Here is a 22,956-nt window from a genome sequence, read left to right as displayed (position 1 = left end):
TTTACATTATTTGTTCCATTTTCCCCTCTTCATTTTCACATGCAGTTTCCAGCAGAGCAAGCTGACAGGCGGACACCCTCAAATCGCTGTTTGCTGGGGGGGGTTAGCCCAACCGCCTATCTTGCATTAGCAAAGTACCTGATTCAATTAACCTAAACGACTTAAAAGGTTCAATAAGGAATGAATAAATATATTCCAAAAAGCGTTTCAGATGCTTCACTGTGGAAATGTTCAACTTTAACCTCCAGCACTTCCTTTTAGTGTTTCCTGACATGCTTTCATCAGCAGATTAACAAGGCAAACATTGACCTACACAAATGAGGCTATAGTATCAGCATAAACAGGATAAGACGGCTGCTGAGAGTAAGCCGAGAGAGCAGTGGCACATGCAACTGTGACCAGTAGATTTAAGCATAGTTTTGTTGTCCCAAAGGTTGGTGTTTATAAAATATTAAGCAAAGGTGGGATGGTCTTAGATTCAAGAAGCTTAAAATGGGAAATCTCAAATAAGCCGCAATTTTCACTAGCCAATCGCGTTGAATTTTGGTGGGCTTGTGTTGACTCACATAACACCCCTCCCCAAATAAAAACACTAGAGATTTAGGTGGCTTTTCAAAAAATGTATCTAGACATTTATCCATCTTAATCTTCTTAACATATTAAAGTGATTTGCTTTGCCCTGAAGTGGCTGAAGCTGGGAACTCACCGCCCCTCATGGCACTAAGACCTTCAAGGCATTGTGGATACCTTCTGCTGTTGAATAAGACAGGTGGGCACAAGTCAACCTGCTTCTCAGCTGCAGAGTTGTGCCTGCTGTGCGGCCATTTTTATTTTAATAATATCTGTTTTTGTTCAGTCATTAGTCCAACTGTTGCACTCAGTCAGTGTTTTTAGGTAGGACTCTGCCAGAACTGCCCACACTGTGGTGTGGAGGTTTGGAGCTCTCAGCTTTGGAGCTGAAATGAAAGAGCTCTCTCACAGAGTAGGTGTTGGCAAGATGCTTTTCTTTCTTTCTTTGTCAAAATGTCAGGAGAGCTATCGATAATGAGCGAACTAAAGATGATTTAGCTGGATGCCATTTCAAAGCCTTACTAGAGATTAAGGCTTTCTCAGATACTGCAGATGATGTGTTTAACCTTTTCTGTAGCCGTCACACAAATCTGCATATCTGTGGTGACAGTTCCAATGTGTTTTTCTTAAAACACTGTTTCACCGAGCAGGCAGCTAAAAGGTCCTGGTCAAACTCATATAGAGCACAGCTAGTGACTTATTTGTCCTAATGCTCTGTGGCTGTACCTCAGGGCTTATATGTTGGCTGATTGCATCAGTAGAAGTGAAGGTTTAACATGGAGACCTTCATTGTAGCTGATGTCTGACACCGTTGTTGACATCATGGTATTTAGCTTCATGTCTCTCTAAATTAAAGTCGACAATGCAGTTCCAACAATTGGTGGCAATAGCTCAAACATAATGCAGTCATGGGAAAAAATATTAGACCACCGTTGCTTCTTCAGTTTATTGATCCATTTTAATACCTGCACAACTAAAGGTACATTAGTTTGGACAAATATAACGATGATAACAAATATAGCTCATAAGAGTTTAATTTAAGAGCTGATATATAGCAACTTCCATGGCTCTTATGAGCTATTTTTGTTGTCATTATTATATTTGTCCAAACAAAGGTAACTTTAGTTGTATCAGGCATTAAAATCAACAAGAAACTGAAGAACCAAGGGCGGTCTAATAATGTTTTCCATGACTGCATGTCATCAGAGTTATTACATTTTTTAGATTTTGTTTGTGCTGCACCAGTTTATAATCAGTTTTGTAATTCCTTTTTTAAATCTCTCTTATTCTTCTGTAAAACTGCAGCTTTCCAGTGTGCCTTGCTTTGGAAAGCAAGTCAAAAATAAAATAAAATGTAATATCATAATCAGTATATTATCTTAGATATAAACAATGACTGCCTACAAGTTTGTGTGGCTATTCTGAGAAAAGGTTGGCAAAGCATAAATATGACTCGTGGTATTTAAATGTGGACTTTTGTTCAGTGAGAATAAAAATGGATATAATCCACTATGACATGTAGTGAAGTGTGAGCTTTTAATTTGCACAGTTTTGACGTTTTGAACACTTTTACAAACTGTTAGGAAGCAGTGAGCTTTAAAAAAAACTCACACACCCAATCATCCAGAAATGAAGAGAAGGAAGTCATGCGCTTGTTGCGAAGTCACACTCTGCCAGTGTTACTGACTTAGAAAATATTGTTAGGTGGTAAAAACCTTCCTTAAGTCCAATATGACCTCTTCTAACTGACAGTTCCTTCCAGGTAACAGTCCAAACGACAAAAATAAACATTTTCAAACTTGGAACTTGAAAATGTGATTTTTTTCCCCCCCTCAGAAAAACACATCAAGTTGATGAATAGTTGCCTGTCAGCTTCCTGCCTGCGACACTTTGGCATATATTCAGTTTGTTTATAGCATTAATCAAATAATCAAATGAATCGCTTTAACCCTTACCTTTGTGACTATTGTCCAACTCCAATGTCCAGGCACTTCACCTGTACTTTCACTGTACGTCTGACAGGTGTTTATGTCCTAAATTTTGGTTTTCCAAATGAACTGTTGTTGAACATCATTGCAGCCCCACACAAACAAGCACTTCAAACAAACTGCGAGTTCTTGCTTCTTTTCATGTCACAGCCAATAGGAGAAATTGATTGGAACCGGGTGGCTTAGGACTGGATTTTCTTCCACCATAATATATTTCTTTAACAACTGCAGCTTAAATTTGGGCTTTTTTTCTACACATTTTTATTTTATTTCTTTGTCCAAATCCTATGGAGTGGCGCTTCAGGTTTTTCCTTAAGTGAAAAGTTGATATTATTGTTGGGAGGGAGAAAGGACTTTTTTCATGTGTGCAGGAATGTAGATTTCTTCCCCCCGTGAAATCCTAATTGTGCCTTGGAGGGCTGCTAGGGTATCTGTGCTCCGCTCAGCTCAACAGGATTTGTGTCTGTGTGTGTGTTAGAATGTGTCTCTTAGCTTGAATGCGGATATAACCCCTTTCATTGCACAAGATGCTGATTTTTTTTTTTATATATATATTTGCCGATAGGCTGATCCTTTGCATCTGTAGTTTTATATTTGTTTTTCTGCCCACAGAGACATTAAAAGTTGTTTTGTTGGACAAGTTTATATATCTGATATGACATTTGGCAGCAGGTGCAGCTTTCATGGATGGTAGGTCTTATCATCAGATCTTCACTACCAACTGTGCAAGGTCAGACTGGAAATAGTCAGAGAAAATATATCTTGGGTCAGTACAAGATTTATCCTGTATATTTCTTGATTATTGCTGTACATATATGCAAATCCAGGATACGATCCTGTGTGCCTGCAGCAACGTATCCTGGATTTGGTCTGTGAGAAAGGCAAGTTGTTGTTGACAGTCTGAAAGGAATTGCAACATCATATATTCCAAGATCATTGCAGCAGTCATTAATTGTTGCTTGAAAAGGGGATTAGGATTACCACTCCTATAGAACACTCCCAACACCTGTCCTTCCTTAGATCTAACCATATTACATTTCTTTTTTCTTATTTCAGTATCAGTTCAAGTTGGCAAAATAAGAGAGGCTGATTTATTCAAATGAATCACCAGTGCTGGAAATGATTCAATATGTGCCACATTCAGATGGGTGATATATTATTCCCTTGGGGAGAGGCAAAGATGGAGCTGGAGCTGTTTTATTTGTGCTGTCTTTATCAGTGTGTCAGGCAGAAAAGCTGAGCTTGTTCTCTGTGAATGGACGAGCCCTTGAACCATAAATCTGCACTTCGTCTGATAACAGTTTTCGGCATTGTGATTATAAGTGCCATTCTCCGGAATGTCCTGTCTGACGGCGCTAAATATAACAACATGTACAAAATGATCTGACAGATGATTTTTGTAATATATTTGAACCAGTTCTCTAACACTAAAGATTGTCAGTCCTGCAAGCACAATGCATTTTTTTACAGACACATCGGGGAATTTGTGAATAATTGAAAGCAAACCATATTATTGTTTTTACATTTCCCCCCGAGCTTTGCTATTTGTGCTCCTTGGATTATTTTTCTGTATATTTATATTGTGGGCCCAACTGACGTCTGTTTGCAGCATCTCTAAGAGTGTTCCCTGAATTAGTCAGAACCCAAGTGATGACATGGCCCTGATTGTCAGACGGGTGGGCTGGTGACACTGGAACACAGACGGTGTTTGTCTGTTTGAAATATTCTCTTTCAAGCTTCCAAGCCTTGGGCAGTCCTCTCTCCTAGTCTCCCAACACCCAGCTTCGCCCACTGAAACAAGTCTCTTCCATACTGGAAAATCCAGCCCTGTCAACTGGCAGTCTGGACTATGTTCAGCTGACACAACCCCCCACCTCCCTCCCCTTCCTTAATAATCACTAGTTTGCCACCCCGTGTAGATGCCTTTTGGTCGCCATCCATGGATGGCGTCAATAGCATCTTCCTACACAAGAGTGACTGCGCGGAGGGCACAAGAAAATGTGGGAATAATTTACACTTTCTCACTGTACTACCATCAGAAACCATAATTAATCATGATAGAAAAATGTGGAAGCCATCTTGGCTGGTGAAACACACAGTGCCTGTGAACAGCCCTGACACCTTTAACAGCTCTGATGGCCAAATAGAAATGGGTGTCAAGAGTGCTTACAACTAAGCTCGCTTCACTGCAGCATGTATCCCGTCAACTGAATTTTTGTTACAGCAAGATGAGTAAAATATTTCAACTTGGAATGTATGTATACATGATGTAAATTCCTTATCTCAATCACGGTTTGCCAACTGCAGGTCTCACCCTGGGACCCCCATGTGATCAAGTCTCAACCCGCTTCTAAAGATGCCAAATTAGCACATTTTCATTTCTAAAATAGTACAAATATTAGAAAAACATCTTTATAAAGTAGGGCTGTCAAAAACTAACGTGTTAACGGTGGTAACTAATTAAAATCAATCACATACATTTTTTGGGGGGAATTAACGCTTGCACATCATGGCAAGACACAGCTCTCTGTTATGATGGCAGACGGGGGCATAGTGTAGCATCCCCACAGAGTCACACCAAGTCTGACGCTTTTTATAACTTAATTCTGACGTGAACACATCAACAGTAGTACAATTCCAACACCATATATGCATCTCCATCTCAGAAACATACAGTTCACCCTGGCAACAACACTGCATTCACGGACACTTTGGACTCAGAACAGCACAACAACATCTTTATTATGCGTGTATGGTCTAAATCAGCGTTGCCAACTTGGCGACTAGATTTAGCGAAAAAGTCTGGCAACTTTGTCGCTAAATCTAGCAACATTCCAAAACCTCTTGACGTCATATTTTCCCGGAAGCAACTAGCAACAAATCTAGCTACTTTTTCTGGTGTCGTTGAAGAGTTTTCCGGTATTTGGGGACTTAATAGTGAAAGCACGTATTGTTGTGCAGTTTGTGTTCTCACTCAGCAGCAGCGGGTACTGCTGAGAAGTCCGCCCAGCCCCAAAGCAGTCACAAGCTTTCAGTGCATTGTCAGCTCCTGCTGCACTGCATAGTGGAGCTCTACGTATCCATGAATCACGCATGCGTGAGGCGCGATGCCACTGGGGTGGATCTTGCCCTGTTTTACAGAGCGGGATCTAAAATGTAAATGTTTCTTAATCTTCAGTAAATTACTACTCATTACACTCAAGCCTCATTCGGACTCAGTCACTTACCTGTCAGTGTCTCAGAAGGTGTGATAGAAGAATGATGGGTGGTAAGTTAAACAAGTAGTCCTAACTGCAAGTTAAAAGGTGGAGGCTGGAGGCGAGTCCGCATGTAATTATTACGCTGTCTAAACTTTGAGAGGCGCTGGCCGAGATAAAATATTACAATAATTTATTTTGATGAAGTGATGGCCAATTTTAAATTAAGAAACTAAGAATCAAGCTTATTTGTAGTTCTAGATGTAATTAAGTTTTTTTTACTCACTTTTTTGTCTCTCCTCCGAGGTTCTGCCTTTTTTCCTACAGTATCTATTATGTCATATGCAAATAATATGCAAATTAACCAATTACGTGATCTAGCGACTTCTGGCGACTTCAACACTGGTCTAAATAAACAGAAAGACAAAGAACAAAAATAAATGAATCTTCTTATCAGCAGTTAAGTGTGCTCAGAAACCCTAGAAAATATGAGATGAATAAAGTATCTATCTATCCATCTAACACTGACTGCCGAAAAGAAGCTACCAGATGTAGACGTTCTTCTTCTTTTTGTTTGTGGCAGGTCCCAACCACATTTAAGTGCATACCGCCACCTACTGTACGTTGTGCACATTTGCAGTGACAACCTGGTCGTGACACGCTTCCAACATAGAAAATGAAAATAGATGCCGCTTTCAAGTTTAAGGCAATGGATTTGAGGATAAGCGGCATAGAAGACGGATGGCGATGGATTTGGCTGTCAAGACAAGGAAACATTGCTGCTTCGCGCAGGACTGCTGCCAGTTGAAGACGATTACCATGCTGCTGCATGACCACGGCGCTCACAGACACCCCACCTCGTCTCCATTCCTCATCAGCTTGCAAATTTTCCTCCATCTCCACTGCATTTTTCCCAAACGTGCTCCTCCTGGTGGACCTTCACCTCACTTTTGCCACCCGCTTCAGTCCACCTTCTCCACCTTCCTACCTCAAAAGAGAGAGAGAGCCAGCAATGTGTGTGATGAAGGAATTAGGACGCCGTTCAATCAACTGCAAGAAGTGAATTTCCGCAAAGTAGGATTCAATATTCATAAATATAATATTTTTTATAGTTACAGCATAGACAACTTGTTTATGAGTTTGTAAATATGGTTTGTACCGTTATTAGAGCCCTGTGGACATGAAATAAGACCCACATAGTCACCTTTACACACCTGTTATTCTTTGTTTACACTTCAGTGCGCAACTCTTATGCACAGGCTACGGGATCACTGCAGGGACACAAAAGACGTCCGACGCTTTAAGCATAGAATGCTACCAATTTATTTATTCTAAACTTAAGAACGGGTTTAAAACTGAGTGGGGAAGAAGGACAAAGTAAGAAGCCAAAAACGTATCACTTCCACACGGAATGGGAGGAGAACTTGTTTTCACTATCTCATGTCAGACATGCCATAACCCTACTTTAAACATAAATACATATAATTATAAGCTCAACGAGGGACAAAGGGAAGTCAGGGCATTGAATCAATCACAACTGGACTTTGTCTTACAAGACGTTTCGCCTTTCATTTAAGCAGGCTTCATCATTTCATGCTCAATGATTAGGTGGGACACCTCTATTTGTCTATTGCAGTGCTATTGCAACCTATTGCTAAGCGACTCATTCATGCACAGTGCTGTGAGCGACGCAGCATCATGTCTCCCACAAAGAAAAAAGTCGGCCTGCCAGAAGAGAAACGAAAGACAGGAGAGGGGAAGAAAGTGAAAAGTAGGCAGCCTAATGCTTACTAGGTTTTTTTCAAAGAAAGATTACTTCAGCCCAAATGCTAAAGCACATCATGATTGCTGAAGTAGCATGGTTTTAATCAGACCACCCAAGTTTAAAATTTTGGTGAGGGGACGTGTGTGGCAAGGATCAGCTATCGTTAGCCTCTGCTGTTGTTTGCTGTCACTTCTCGTCGTGCTCTCCATTGCTCTGTTGTTTGTACAGTACATGCAGACTTGTTTACATTTCCTTTGAAAATAAAATCTGACGGACTGGAGAGTCTTGTGTGGTTTTATGTTATTATACAGTAGCCTTAGCAATATTTTGAAGGAAGAAAATTAAAATTGTTTAGTTTTATAGTCTACTCTTGTTGCATTTGCTCAAGCATGGATGCTAAAAGAACTAACAGGTGCTTCAGACTGAGAGAAGACTAAATGCAAATGCTGTGCCCACAATTTTCCCTTGGCAAAAATGTAAACGCCCTCAGGAAGTGAGTGAAAAGCCCGCCCTCAAATGAAAAAGGCAGGACACCCTGGTCACCTTACTGAAGAAAAATGCGACAAGCCACCTGCTCTATCAGTCAAACAAGCTATAAGAGAGTTCATGTTAGAGCATCTACTCATACCAACATACTGTAGACATGTCACGCACAGTGTGGCATTATACAGGTACTGCAGTGAAACATTAGGCGAGTGGACTGGCAAGATAGCCAGACTAATCTCTCAGTGCAGCTTGTTGACATCACTGCAATGCAACATGGGCAATTTTTCTTACGGAGGATGGGTAATGGATCATAAAATGATCCTTCGGTTTCAGACTTTTGTGTATTGTGCTTTAACAATTTGTGGTGGTCAATAAGTAAATGCTTTAAATAGACTGTCATACCCTGAGTGAGAGATGGTGAAAAAACGATGTTCATTACTCTGGTGTTGAACTGATCCACTTTGCTTCTTTGATGACATTTTGCCTGAACAACCCGTCCCATTTCTGAAGCAGCCTGGAGGATGTGTCGTCATCAAACAGGAGAATGAAGTCTTGGTCCACCTTTAAAAAAGAAGAGAGTAAACAACTGCTACTAAAAATGTCAGACTAACTCCTTTTGTATCCAGCAATCTTGGAAATGTAGAGAGGACACCATCACTGCTGCATGGGTCATTGATGAGCTTCTGACGATGCTGAAATATCTCTTTCATCTTCTGGAAAATCACAGAGTTGTTCGTGGTATGGTTGGCCTCTTAGCAAGTATCCCAATCGAGTTGCCTTTCAACATTAACAGTCCTGTGGAGATTTGGGCCCCCTACAGAAGCGTTCATAGGGCTATTTGGTGGCAGTGGTGATCCACAGCCAATCTTCCTTTGGACAGTTGTCAGACACCAAGAAATGTATCTTGTGCTGCTTGCAGCATCATAGAGGTCTTCCTGGAAGTAAACAAAAATAATAAATGTGTTGTCAAACTAAACTAAAAACAAATGTGAGAGAATTCATATGTTAATATTGTGCACATACCTGTAGCTTTGTTTGCATAATATTGGCATTTGAATGTTACATAAAGTGTTAAGCAAAAAATATGAATGATTATTACATATCCTTTCTTGGCACATGGACCCTTGAGTGAATGAAAGACTATCCCGAGAGAATACTCCTCTCGGATTGCTTTGGTAGGAGGTGCCTAAGAGGAGATGCAATATTAGTAATCTAAATGTATGCAATTGCTATACAGTCATTTGGCACAAATAGTAAGTAGTATCGGTCAGGGTTTCTGTTGCGTGGTACTCTTGTAGTACTTCCTCACCACTGGCTTTGTAGGACTGTTTCATTTAACTGATGAAAAACAAAAAGAGAAAACAACAAGCAAAAAGAATGCAAAAGCTGGCAATAATAAACTTCCCAATACTTGAGTATCAAAATTAAAAAACAAAAAAATACAAGATTCGAACTTTGTTACAACCTGTTTAGCAGATACTGCATTTCTTGTATCCTCAATTCTTAGTGTCTTGCAAGGGACCTCATCTAATATTATAGTTGAGGCACTGGAGCTGAAGCTTGAGACAGACATCTCAGAGGGGGAAGACAATCACTAAACACAGAGCAATATCCAAAATCAACACCGATGTTAGTGCTGGGGTCCGTAGATTAATTTGGACAGTGGACAGTGCCAAGGCAAAGACCACCGCCCGTACTGCACAGCTAGCCACACACGTTGGCTAGCTGACAAGGACACTGCTCATTTACACTGGGGCCCTGGTCTTTACAGCTGCTGAGTACTGTGCCCCATTCTGGTGTCGCAGTTCTCATGTAAAAAAGCTCGACACTGCCCTCAATGATGTCCTTTGCATGGTCTCTGGATGTCTACGAGCCACCCCAAACCACCAACTACCTGTCCTAGCTGAAATCGCCCCAGCTGAGGTCAGAAAAGAAGGAGCTAATGAACCAGGACGACGAGACGCTGGAATGGCTTGCTGCAACAGAGCTGAGGATCTGCAGACATACGCAAGAAGAAGAACACAGACTTTGTCAAATAACTCCAACACTGACAACCATTGACATCAGAGTGTGTTAAAATCACACTTTCAGAATTGAAATCAACTCAGAAACATTTAACCGATAAACACTCCAATTTTTGCTGTGTACATATTTTTGACTTGCTGCCCCCAACCGACCCACAACAGGTCTCCAACCCACATTGGGTTCTTGACCCAGGCTCTGGGGTTTTTTTTAGCATATACACATATATGCTGCATAATAAAAAATAAGAAATTAATGGCAGATCTCTTTATTTGAACAAGGTCTATGATAGCAACTGAACCAATAAAGACATATTCTGAGTAATAAATAGGATTGAAGAATGAACCCCACCCACCCACCAGTTGTAGCACTTAAAGAACAGAATATAAAAGTACTTTATCATCTAAAAAAAAAAAATAGTGCTCCATATAATGTGCGTGTTGTATAACATTTTCAATGAACGTTACGTAGTTTGTGTATTCATCAAAGTCCATGTTACTTTGCAATCAAGGAAAATAGCATTAGATGTCGGTGGAACAGCACACTGTGACTTCATAGCATATGTCTTGCTTGACAGGTAATTACGGACAAACATTGTAATTTGGCCCGTTTTAAATGTGGTGTGTTCTGATCAGCCGAACTACATGTCAACAAATATGCTTTACCGCGTTTAGCATGGCTGGATGTGAAGTTTATATTCTAGTACTTTACTGCTTGTTGCCTGAGTACCTGTTAGTGGTAGTTAGCGTGTTGTGTAGCATCATATTTGCTTTCATGGCAGTGAGTAGGTGTACGTATGTAAAGCAACCGCTAGAAAGTGTCGGAAGCCTCACCAAGGAAGATGGCATCCAGGGTGACTAATAAGCTTAACATGAGCACGGCTGTGGTGAAAGAAGTCGTCAATGTTAAGAGAAATGCAGAAATTGTTCCCTAGGCTGATACTAATTCCTTCAAACCCCCCCGAAGCTTCAATCAGGCTGTGAACCGTCTTAATGTTAGGTATGGCTTCATAGCAGCTCTCAAACACAAAAGTACTCGACTTGTATGAACAACTGAATTTTAGTAGTACCGGTACTCTTTTTATTTTAGGCTAAAATAAAAACATATAGTTGTCCCGCGTTTATAGCGTTTAAACGGTTCCAGACCCTACTGTGATAAGGGAATTTTCGCAAAGTATGAGTCAATATTAATAAATAGAATGTTTTTGTAGTTAGAGGGTAGAAAACCTGTTTATCACTGTCAAAATGTGGTTTTAACCATGATTACAGCCCTGTAGAGATGAAATAACAACCCTTTAGTAGGGATGAGCGAGTGTACACCCCTATTTGTATCTGTTCCATTTAAATGATCTGTATCCGTAGCAGTACTTGGAATGGGCAGGGCATAAACCCTAAGTAGGTGTGGTTTAACTGGAAATGGATGGGGCTTAAATCAGTACATTATTTTAAGTCTGAAATTGACATGGATTGATCAGAATTTGCTGTATTTATTGTTAATTACTCATCTATATGTGTACTGTGTATGTGTGTAAGTGATGTGTAAGTGATGTGTTATTTAATTGTTTCTTAATGATCTGTTTGAAGTTGCTGATTCATGCAAACATCCAGTGATGGCAAACAGGGAAATAATCCGTCAGCCTTGTTCACTGTAGTTTTCTCTTAAGCACCACATTCAGTCCTATGAGCAAAGTTTTCCAACTGACTTTATACCACCAGCCAAATTAGAAGCAAGCAGATGAAAAAAGAAAAACACGGGCAGTGACCGATGCAACACGAGCCGTTTACAGCTCTGTCTTGTCAAATGCACTGGATACGTGACCAAACAAGCTTACCAAGTATTTAGATATGATCTGAGCTGAGGAAAACCTAAAAAAAACCCGTAAGGAGTGAAGGCAGTGACCAACACGACCGTTTTTGAACTCTGTCTTGTCAAATGCACTGCCTACTCCTGTCTCTGGTTGTAGGGAGTCTATCCAGGTAGGGGCGGTCGCTGTGTGTGACTGGCCAGTCACAGAGCGTGAAGAGTGAATACATAAGCAGTCACTCAATGAGGATTTTCCTTCATCATGATTATGGAGAATGACGAGCTGTACTCGTTTCATGCTCATACTTGACAAAAATGCATTATCCGTAACGGATGCTCGTCTAAAATGAGTATCCCTACCCTTTAGTCACCTTTGCACTCCTATTATTCTATGTGTAGACCACGTAGTGCAACTCCTTTGCGCAGGCTACAGGATCACTGCAGGGACACAAGAGACAGCTGCCACTTTAAGCAAAGCATACTACCAAGCTAACTAGTTAGCCTCCAATTTATTTATTGTAAACATAAGAAAGAGTTTCAAATGGAGTGGGAAAGGAGGACAAAGTAAGAAGCAAAAAAACTACCACTTCCACACGGAATGGGAGAAATTTGTTTTGACTATGGCATGTCAGACATGCCATGGCTGACTCCATGCAATGTTAAGGTAATGTCTCATCAATGTATGATGTAATACTACATATGACTTGTCTTTCAATATTTTTTTTACTAAATAAGCCAGAGTCAACCATGAAACAACCATCATTTACTCATTAATTAATTTTGAAAATAAAATTGTGAGAGGGAGATGTTCAACCTGTGAAGTGGCAAGGGACAACTTTATTGTTTTTTGCCAATATCATTCCCAAAGACATACACATAATTACAATAATAATGGATTGCAGTTATTGACCACCATGTTTTATATACTTGTGATCACAATACGGCACAGTTGTGATTATGTAATATAGAAACTTAGCTTATGTGGTTCCTCTTGAACCGCTGCCTCCTCATAGCTCACTGCTGTATTTTGGCAGCATAGCTGGAGTCTATTAGCTCTGTTGTTTTTTGCCCCACAGTATGCGTTTATATCAACATGTGACTGTCCCTTGACCATGTGGCTCCTCCAAAGTGTGGATTTATAAGCCACTTCACACTCCGCTCCTGTGTGGGAGGCAGGCTGCATTTAAAAATAGGCAGGTTTGTAGGTAGTGAGCACGCCGTGCTGCGTGAGGCACTTATGTATAAGAACACAATGAGATTTTATTGGCGTTCTCTTATGTCTATAAGTTGTGCCAATACGCAATCTAAACGATTGTCCTCATCTCAACAGTCATTTTGTTTAATTCACTTAAAGGTAAATGTTAAATTAGTATAGTCTCTCAGTGTACATTTGCAGGGGACATAAAGCTGCAGATCACAAAATGGTTGGATCTTGGCGCCTGCAAGTTTGTGTTTGTCAGAATGTCACCAATAATATAATGTTGCAGAAATATTCATTATACACCATGACTTTCTACAGCCTGTGTAATGTCTTTAATGTGAGTCTGACATCATTATTCTTGCTAATCGGACAATAATATACATAGAAATGTCATACAGGAGGCACTTGCAGTATCACTGCATCCTGAAGGTGTCAGGCGTGCGTGAGCTGGAAGGTGCTTGTCACTGCCATCCTTCAGGTTGTATTTTGAGTTGTATTTTGCTCATAGAGCCAACGCCACCAGCACGACCCTGACGAAGATCCACCTAAGTAGGGGTGGCCAAAGTACGGCCAGGGCGCCATTTGCGGACCATGGCTCATTTGTGTTTACATCACTGCAGAAATTACATAAAATTTAAAAAACAGCAAAAATGACAAGGGCTGAATATTTCAAACTCTATGGAAAATGCACATTTCGTCCACTTTGTGTAAAAAAAAAATCACCAAGCTCAGCGAAGGGCGCTCCGGAGCTGCCGGTTGCTAACCCCTGGTATAGTACATAAAAGGTTTGCAACTGAGGAATTTTATCATGAGCCTTGTGTTTTTTGTGTCCCACTACTGATCTTCCCATACGGACTGTTCCTGTGGAGCTTTTTTTTTTATGCTGATGTCTAGAGGAAAAACTAAGTTTTCTAGCTTTGAACATAAAAGATGGGATCAGAGCTGTTATTAATGAAAACAAGGACCCTCTCACCTATGAGACTGCCAAATGACCCATTCTCCGTTCTCCAGTCTCTCCTGTATTTCTATTTCATCTTTTGCAGTTCAGCCCACATTTTTGATCAGGATTCAATTCCCGTAGCCTATTTGACCCGTTTGCTCCAAACCACTAGGATTAACCCCATCTTGTAACCCTTACGGTGGTGCAGAAGTTAACCTGCCCACTTGGTGGCCCCTCTGCCCTCTCAGAGCTGTACTCTACATCGACACCATAATCTGGTTGCCTTGTCCTCGCTCTGTGGATTTTACATAACAGATGATACATTACATTTATAATTTACATTATGTTAAATTACCCATTTGTCTTGGTCTATTTTGTTCTTATGTTTTCGAGTTTTGAGTATATTTCCTTATGAAGAGATCAATCTGCTAGCCTTGCTCTAAGCTGCATCAGAAGCTTGTTAAGCCACTGCTTTCTCTTAATCACAACACAGATACCTGTTAATTACCAAACAAGTTCAAATGTTTTTGAGTCTTAGACTGGGATTTTAAATCGATGCCTTGCTTAGCTTGGGGTCGAGCAGTGTGTGTATGGTTAACCATTTCATGAAACAGTGCTGCTTCTGTCCACTCATACACGGAATAAGAGGAGGGAGGATAAAACAATGCGTGTTAATAGGCAGCTACGTGGACGACACTGTTTGGTATCGGGCCAGGGATAAAGACTGAACTTGTAAACTCACACAGGGGCTTCTCTATCCTCCCCCTCCTCCTTGCTATCTCACTATTGCCCTTCATGGTGTCATCAGTTAGCAGAGCTGGGCTCGATAGCATAGGCCCCTCTATGAGAGTAGATTAGACATCTCTCTAATTCTCATCCCCAGCAGAGTTCACGCAAAGGTAAGCCAGGAGTTTACATCCTGAAAGATACTGGTCTTTTCCGGTCTTTGTTCTTTTGGCTTGCAAGTGTGATGTCTAGGTAATATTTGTGTCATTGGGTGGGAATTCCATATCATTAAATACTAGGGCTGTCAAAAATAGCATGTCACTAATTTCTTTCATTAATTACATTAAATTATTTAGCATAATTAACGCATACGCATCATGGCAAGCCACGCCTCTCTGTGATGATGGCAGACACAGTGTAGTGTCCCCAAAGAGTCCCACAGAGTCTGACATTATTTTTTAACTTTATTCTTACCTGAACACATCAACACAACAGTACAATTCCAACACCACATATGTATCACCAACTTATAAACGCTTCTCTAGTCCGTTCAGCTTCTGAACAACACTTTGTCATTGTCACTAGACCGTAGACATAGATAGACACAGCATCGAATGGGTTTGTCCACTGCTGTGATATGGCAATGTCGCCGCCATATTGGATGTGTCAAGACTGCTCTGTAAAAGAATAAAAGTAAATGTACACTAGGTCCCCAACTTACAAACATCCGACATGCGAACTTTCTGAGATACGAACACAAGCCGACTGGTCTATTTTTTCATGTATTTTGCCTTTTAGTACTGTATTTATACTGCTACATCTTGACCAGTAGACGGCACTGTGATACTGCTAATGGGACCAACAGGTACAGGAAGCCGCTGGGTAGAGAAAGCTAAATGGAAACCTAAATTGTAGCTGTATGATACAACCCGGACAGAGCGTGTGATTAAAGTTTATGAAGAGTTAATAGGCCTGCTTAATTCTACACCACACACAGAACACTACCTCGCGGCGTCTGTATACATCTATGCACTAGACGACCTCGAGTTGCATTCAGGTACACTCTGAACATCACAACAATGTATTTATGATGTGTGTATGTGTGGTCTCAATAAAGAGAAAGTCAAGGAAAAACAATAAGTGGATATTCTTGTCACTCACTTTGTAACTCTTAATGCGGAAGTACAAATTAAGTAAAAGCCCAGAAAAAAAAACTCAAAAGGTGAATTAAGATTAAATGAAGTGGTGTCTTTGAACGCAGCCCCTCATTGCTCATAATAACACAGTTAATGTGATTCAAATGTTCTGCTACTCACAGTTCTGCTACTGTGAAACAAACTAGTGTTAGGTAAATAGATTTTCAGACATGTGTGGTATCTTTTAGCTTGATTTAAATTGTCATTTAATTGGGAGCTGTTAATACGTGCAAATATATAATCCTGTCCTGTCTTTTAGGTTTTTTCAGTAACATACAGTAAAAATGGTCATATTTCAGCCATAGTCGCAATTGGTGCATAATTGAGATTAATTAATTTGAAAACTGTGATTAATATGATTACAATTTTTAACCATTTGACAGCCCTATTAAATACACTAACATTGCGACTTGATTCAGTCATATGATTATAATGAATCATTGTGGCATATGTTTAACCTCTTTAGAAATATGCCTTAAAGAGATATTTCTGTAGTGATTACTACTTTTATCTACAGTAAAGAGTTGAAGTAACCAAAGGCAAGCTTTATAATGGGATAATGGTGTATCCCGAGGGTGATTAATATGCTTTATTTGGTGATCCTCATCCTGCATCTTCCTGCAGGTCATCATAACCTGCAGAGTTTATGTACGCTTAAACAAACCTTGCCCTGGAGGAGTGGGGTCTCATAGGATACAGTATGTTGTTTTTGATACGCAGTGTTCCCCCCCGAACCTTTAATGCAAGGCTGTTTTAGCAGCTATGAGAGAGGCGAAACTTAATGAGTTCACGTATGTGTCACCACGGTTGGAGATGCCCCTGTCAGTGAGCTTTGAGCCAGCTGGTATCTGGCGTGGTGTGGGACTGTACGGTGTGGTCCCAGGTTGCTGTTTAGCTGTGAGCCCAGCATTAACAGGGAGGTTAATCCCAAGAGGGTGCAGACTTCCATTTTTCCTGCCTCCAGTCTGTACCCAGGGCCTTTACATATCTCATATCCATGGCTAACACCTGGCCATCTAGATGAGATTATTATTAGAAAGTGCTGTAGATAATAGATCCCATGAAAAGACATTTGCAGTGAAAAAAGGAAAATAAATTGATTGCTGTAATACATGTTGATAAACAACAGCATATCATTAATATCAAAACACCTGTGTTATTCTGGCTCTTAGCATCATCATTAAAGCCGAGTAGAATTGTGTGGACTATCATCAAGATGTTTTTCATTATCATTCGTTCCCACATATATTTTTACAAAGTGCCTGCCCTCCGATATCCAGTCTCTTCGAATGTGCTCCATTAAAACATATTTTGATACAACATAGTTAGTTTGGGCCCTGTTAAATTATTTCAGATGGCAAAGCATGCATCTGTTTTTTCCCTGGAGTCTTTCACACATATCTGTGTGCAATTAATGTGGATTTTGACAGATGGAGAGGAAAAAAAATGTCTTCATAAGAGAGCAGGGTACATGCCACAATGTGTGAAGTACAAGCACGGAGGGATCCTCTCTTGCTATGTTTTCTGCCCATGCCAGATGGACCGGGCTAAATTCTTAACAGGTAGAAAGTCAACAATGAAATATGCCCAGAAAGCATGACAAAGTATGGTTAAAATCTTCTAAATCTGGCTTCAAGAAAAGTCTGTGCTATGAATGTGCTATCTCCATCCATGATAATGCTCATGAAATATGCTATAAACAGCTATTTCTTTGAATGATAATTTTAACCTGGAGTGATTTTTAATGCAAAGGGCATGTGTGTTATTTCTGAATGCATCAGGGCCTGACTTTAAAATTAGAGTAACTACATTATCACAGTGTCTTTGCCTGCGAGCATACCTGTATAAATGAGGATTACAACTCCTGAGAAGGCAACAGGTCATGCTTGGTAAGATGCCCGGGGGGGTCACTGATATAGAGTCACTGTTGACAGGCTGTGGAGGAGGCACCATTGTTGCTGGTGTGTCTGCGTGTTACCTGCAGGCACTATCGTTCTGACTACAGTATTATCCTATTATTAGGCTTAGTTGTTTACGCTTATTAAAGCTTGTCAGGTAGGCAGGGAATCCTTCTCAAAATGAGCATCTGAAGAAAAATACATGACTACTACTTAGATGTTCGCCTAGTACATTGGATTTGGATTAATTTTAGAGGCCTTTTAAGAATGTCTTGATAGGACAGAACAAACTGAAATAACTGGTTTATTTACATAAAAGCAATTGATTCTACGAAGTGACTAAGGTGGTAGTTTTTTTCAGCCTAAAGTACTATGCAATATGAAACAGCTGCGATTAATGTATCTGTGTTGTAGAGGAAGTGAACAACATAAAAAAAATCCTATCATATGGTCTGGCAGATTTTGGGCATACAACCAAAGATGACAAATGTGCTCTCGCAATAATTCAATCTGTTCTCATAATTCTGTAACTTTTAGGGGACAGACAGAATGAAAATGTTCTGTCAATTAAGCCGCCAAGTCAGCGTCCAATAAGTGTGATCAAGTGTCACTTTAGATGCTTCTTTTCTCACTTTATCTAATGACAGATTGAGGGGTATTAAGATACTGGATCAGTGGCAGGAAGTTAACTGTGATCATATGAACAAGAGGATTTGCTATCAGATTGTTTTAATTGATACCAGCTTGGGGGAATAAGGCACAACAAGCTTTGATGTATTTCTATTTTACAATTGAATGTATATTGTCTCGATCTCTGTGTGGAGCTTGCATGTTCTCCCCGTGCGTGCATGGGTTTTCTCCGGGTACTCCCACATTACAAAAACATGCATCTTAGGTTAATGTGAGTGTGAATGGTTGTCTGTCTATATGTGCCCTGCCATTGGCTGGAGACCAGTCCAGTCCAGTCCAGGGTGTACCCCGCCTCTCGCCCAAAGCCAGCTGGGATAGGCTCCAGCATGGACCCGCGACCCTAATGAGGATAAGCGGCATAGAAAAGGGATGGATGGATGGATTATTATTGTCTCATTTCTACATACAGTAGATTGTTATTTGTGTTGCCTTTTTATTCCCTTAAAAACAGATATTGTGTCAAAATATTTTCCAATTAACCTTTTAGCCTTTACACCTGGTGTTTTCGTATGATTCGTTTTTTGTCAAAACTTTTGCCTCTTTCTGTACATCTGGGGTCCCCGACCATCCGTTCAGTCCATTTCAGGCGCAATGATAAAAAAAAAAAACACATCGAATTTTCTGTTAATGCATATCAATTTTGGAAATATGGGCCAGTATTGTATTTAAAAAATGATATTGTTAGAAATTCCATAGTTTTTTGCATGTTAATGTTGTTTTGCTTCTTTTTGTTTTGGCGAGTGGCGACATGCCTACTTTGTTTGACGTCCTTGAACGTCCATAGTTGTGTGCGTGTGCTTTTCCCCACGCTGCACAGATAGACTACTATACCGTATTTTTCCCGTCTTTCCCGCAAATGCTGATACTATGTGGGAATGCAAAGGTAAGGTTTGATGACGTTATTGAGTGCTAATGTGCAAATTCGTTTGGTACGACAGAGTATTAGGGCCACATTAGGGCCACAAGGGAAAAAATCTGAGATTTCAAGAATAAAGTTGTACATTTCCGAGAATAAAGTCGTAAATTGGCACAAAAAAAGGCATAAATTTACAAGAAAAAAAGTCGGAATATTACTTTTGTCCAAGGCCAAAGGTCACATAAGTCTCCCCTTTTCATAGCTATCGTAGTTGTCGTAGTTTGGTGCACAAGCTGAGGTTAATTCATGCTAGCACACTGCCTGTTACCACACATATCAAACAGTGACATAATCTTCTGAAAAGCAAACTCCATGCTCGTACTGGTGGATGGAGGGTCTGTATTCATTTTGTGCTTTTAGTTTGATGTTGTTCCTGTCTTAGTTTTACACAATACATTAAAAAAATAAGATAAATTTGATTGTTATAATGTATCCAGACCGAAGGTAAAACCGTGAAACCTGACTTGTGACAAAACTATACATTACCCAACATGTGTTGTTTGCTAGGTTGTCCTATTTCATTATTTTTACAAGCAGACATATCATATATCGTTACTGTTATAAATATTTGTGATTTGGATAATCAGATGATAGCATTCACACTTTGACTAAATGGACCACCATAGTGGTTTTGACTGAACCAAATGTGTTTATTTCAAGTTTGAACACTTGTATGCAGTTGCAGTTGTCATGTTTCTCGTGTGCTCATTGCAGCAACAGTGAAGTGAAGTGCCTAATTTTGAGGGCTTGTTCATGCAATTGTGCAATTTTTAGTATTTTATTTTACTTTATACTCATCAGTTCCTTCATAAGCTCCTGTTGAAATGTTGTGTATTTATGATTAAAAAGATGACATATGTGCATTTGACTCCAGTAGATGAGACCAGTTCAGGAGCCCTGCTATCGTTAACTGGATTAAAGTACTCATTTAACATATTAGTAATAACATTAGGCTGTTCTTGTGTTTGCAGAGAAAGATGTATGTTCTGGTGATGGTTGATCCCGATGCCCCAAGCCGATCTAAACCAACATCCGCTAACTGGAGGCACTGGCTCGTCACAAACATTCAGGTACTGTTGCCCTATTTTAACCCTACTTCCTCATGTTTTAATCAAGGAAAAATGGGCAGTATGCATTTATTTACATTTGTTGTCATTCGTGCCGGGGCTGATCGCAGGGCTGAAAAATTATGAATGGCTTTTAGGCCCAACTTGATGAAAGGGGAATGCCAAGTTCAAAAATGGTAATTTTGGGTATCATGTATCTCGTGCAATAAACGCCTGTGACAAAAGTGTGGGAGTAAGTCTTTCTAAATGGCTGTGAAGTTTGCAAGGGCCTGTCAGCAGCAATTTCCCTCTGCTGCAAAGAGCCCGAGACGTGTCAATGCAGGCGTGTGAGACTGAGATTGAGGAAAGCAGCATGCGAGGCACACACTCGTTCTCCCATAGCGCTCCAGTACCTCAGCTCCCCCTCCAGTGGAGAGATCTTGGCAGAGTGTCCTCCCTTCATCTGTTCCCCCAGGCAGAGCTGCTCCCCCGATGATCCACACTTCTCCATATTTTACACCCCCAAAATGGGCACAGCTCCGATCCCCCTATTTCTCTTCATATTTCGCTCCTTTTTATACATTCGTTTTTGTGTCTTCACATTTTTGCATGCTGCCAAATGCATGTTGAGTTGTTGATTGCCTTAAATATTTGGAGGATATTTTTTTTGTTGTTGTTTAATCCCAGGAGAACCGGGAGATCAACTCCATAGATTAAGACTAGTGGTTTGAAAAGCAGACGCACAAAGACGCTTGCGCTGTGTTGCGCTGCTCCCGTTTCGTTTTCAGACAGCGTCGCTCTGCAGTAAATATATGCCGCACTGATTCAAAGATCCAAATGCAAAGCATCTAGGATATGTAATTTTGTAAGCCTTTATTGTTAAAAAAAATTAGTAATTCAGATTCAATAGTGTGCTGAGATGATTTAAAGAGCTACGTTTGAGCTTTATTTTTAAGTCCTTGCCTTATATAGAAAAAATGGCAAACAACTGATACTTTTTATAAAATCATAAGCATCACCTTTGCTTTGTAAAATAAAGACAACAAAAAGACTCTCTGGCATGCTTAACCATCTGTGTCTAAACAAATGTCTTCCAAGCGCCCAGACAGACTACTTACTACAATATATTCTCTCTAGCAATCCACTTCCATGTCACTTGTGTGGGTGGTGACCTGTGCTGCTCATGAAGGGGTTGGCCAGTTTGGCGGCATGCTTTCCTGATTGTGACCGGTATTTGGTCAGAAGGGTTAATGGGCCTTTTGAGCGATGCCAACCCATAGTGGGAGGTGTTTAATTGACCAGTGTGACTCTGTGACATCACACAACCTCGGCTTTTGTTTTTTCAACTGTCACTGGATTTCATTTCAATGCAGTTACTGACACATCTCAGGCAGAGACAGTCACAGTATTATGTAGAGATGTAATAAAACAGACTTTGTGTGAAAAGTAGTACACTGAAATTGGAAGACGTTATTGGCATCATGTTATGTCATTTTATACTCACTTTTTTCCACTAAATTGTCAGACTATTTGAATGATTTCAGCATTAATCCGCTGTTGTTTGGTAATAACAGGCTGGTGTGACGACTTCTCACCATGTGTTGTTAAGCATAATAGTTAAATAGTATGCATGTACCGATCGATCGGCACCGATTTCCTTCATTTTGGGGGATCGGCGATCGGCAGATCCTTACATATGAAACCAATCTTATCCACCAATCTTATGTACCTCCGCAAGGGTCAGTCAGCCAAAAGTCCCCTTCTGCTCTGCCAGACTGACAGCTAGCAATCGAACTACTACAAGGAAAATTATGGAAATTCATGGCCTTGGACGACCATCCTTTTTCGGTCATTGTGCATTTTATTTTTGGTAAGAGGCTCAAAACTGGTCTGCAGTGTAGCCTGTTGTGTAAGTTTTGTTTGTTTTTAAAATGTCAAAAATAAAAGAGCAAAAGAACTAGTGCCTATTGTGCAAAACTAGGATTCAGAAAACCAAGACAAATGAGGTGAGCTCAACCAATCCAAGCAAGAGCGTATAGGCTTCATTGGTTGCACAAAGGCCAAGCCAGGATGAGTAGACACTGATTAATCAAGCCAGGTGAAGCTGGATCTTCACCATTCACCATGGCAACGACAGCGGCGTACTTTTCCCGGACGGAAGCAGAAGTCCTCATAGAGGCTTACAATTAGGCAAAAGAGCAAATAAAAAGAAAAGGCAACACCACCACAGTCATATAAAAAAGAGAGCAAACATATTGCAGAGACGATTTACAATACTTTGTGCGTAAGTAGTACACAAATACACACTCAATGCTCTGCTGAAACCGTCATAATTACAATCCAAATAGTTAGTTAATATTATGTTTGTTGCTTGTTTGACAAATCAAGAACAGCGGTGTACACTAGTATATTAGCATATCACCATTACTCGTTCGTAGCTTCAACAGCATGTAAACTTCCGGTTTCCCCTCCAGCACTACGGCTTCTGGGTAATGTACTACATATCCATAAC

At 40.3% G+C, this 22,956-nt stretch overlaps 1 protein-coding gene across 2 annotated transcripts in view; it reads left to right on the top strand.

Moving 5' to 3' along the window:
• The window catches only part of LOC129180181 (phosphatidylethanolamine-binding protein 4), a 70,711-nt gene that overhangs the window by 7,602 nt on the left and 40,153 nt on the right, over positions 1–22,956 (top strand). For both annotated transcript variants that reach the window (XM_054774365.1, XM_054774366.1), the window contains exon 4: positions 20,370–20,468. In XM_054774365.1, the coding sequence (XP_054630340.1) occupies positions 20,370–20,468 (99 nt within the window). The remainder of the gene's footprint in view (positions 1–20,369; positions 20,469–22,956) is intronic.

The sequence above is a fragment of the Dunckerocampus dactyliophorus genome, chromosome 4 (genome assembly GCF_027744805.1).
Source record: "Dunckerocampus dactyliophorus isolate RoL2022-P2 chromosome 4, RoL_Ddac_1.1, whole genome shotgun sequence".
NCBI lineage: Eukaryota > Metazoa > Chordata > Actinopteri > Syngnathiformes > Syngnathidae > Dunckerocampus > Dunckerocampus dactyliophorus.
This window is presented reverse-complemented; position numbering and strand designations above follow the sequence as displayed.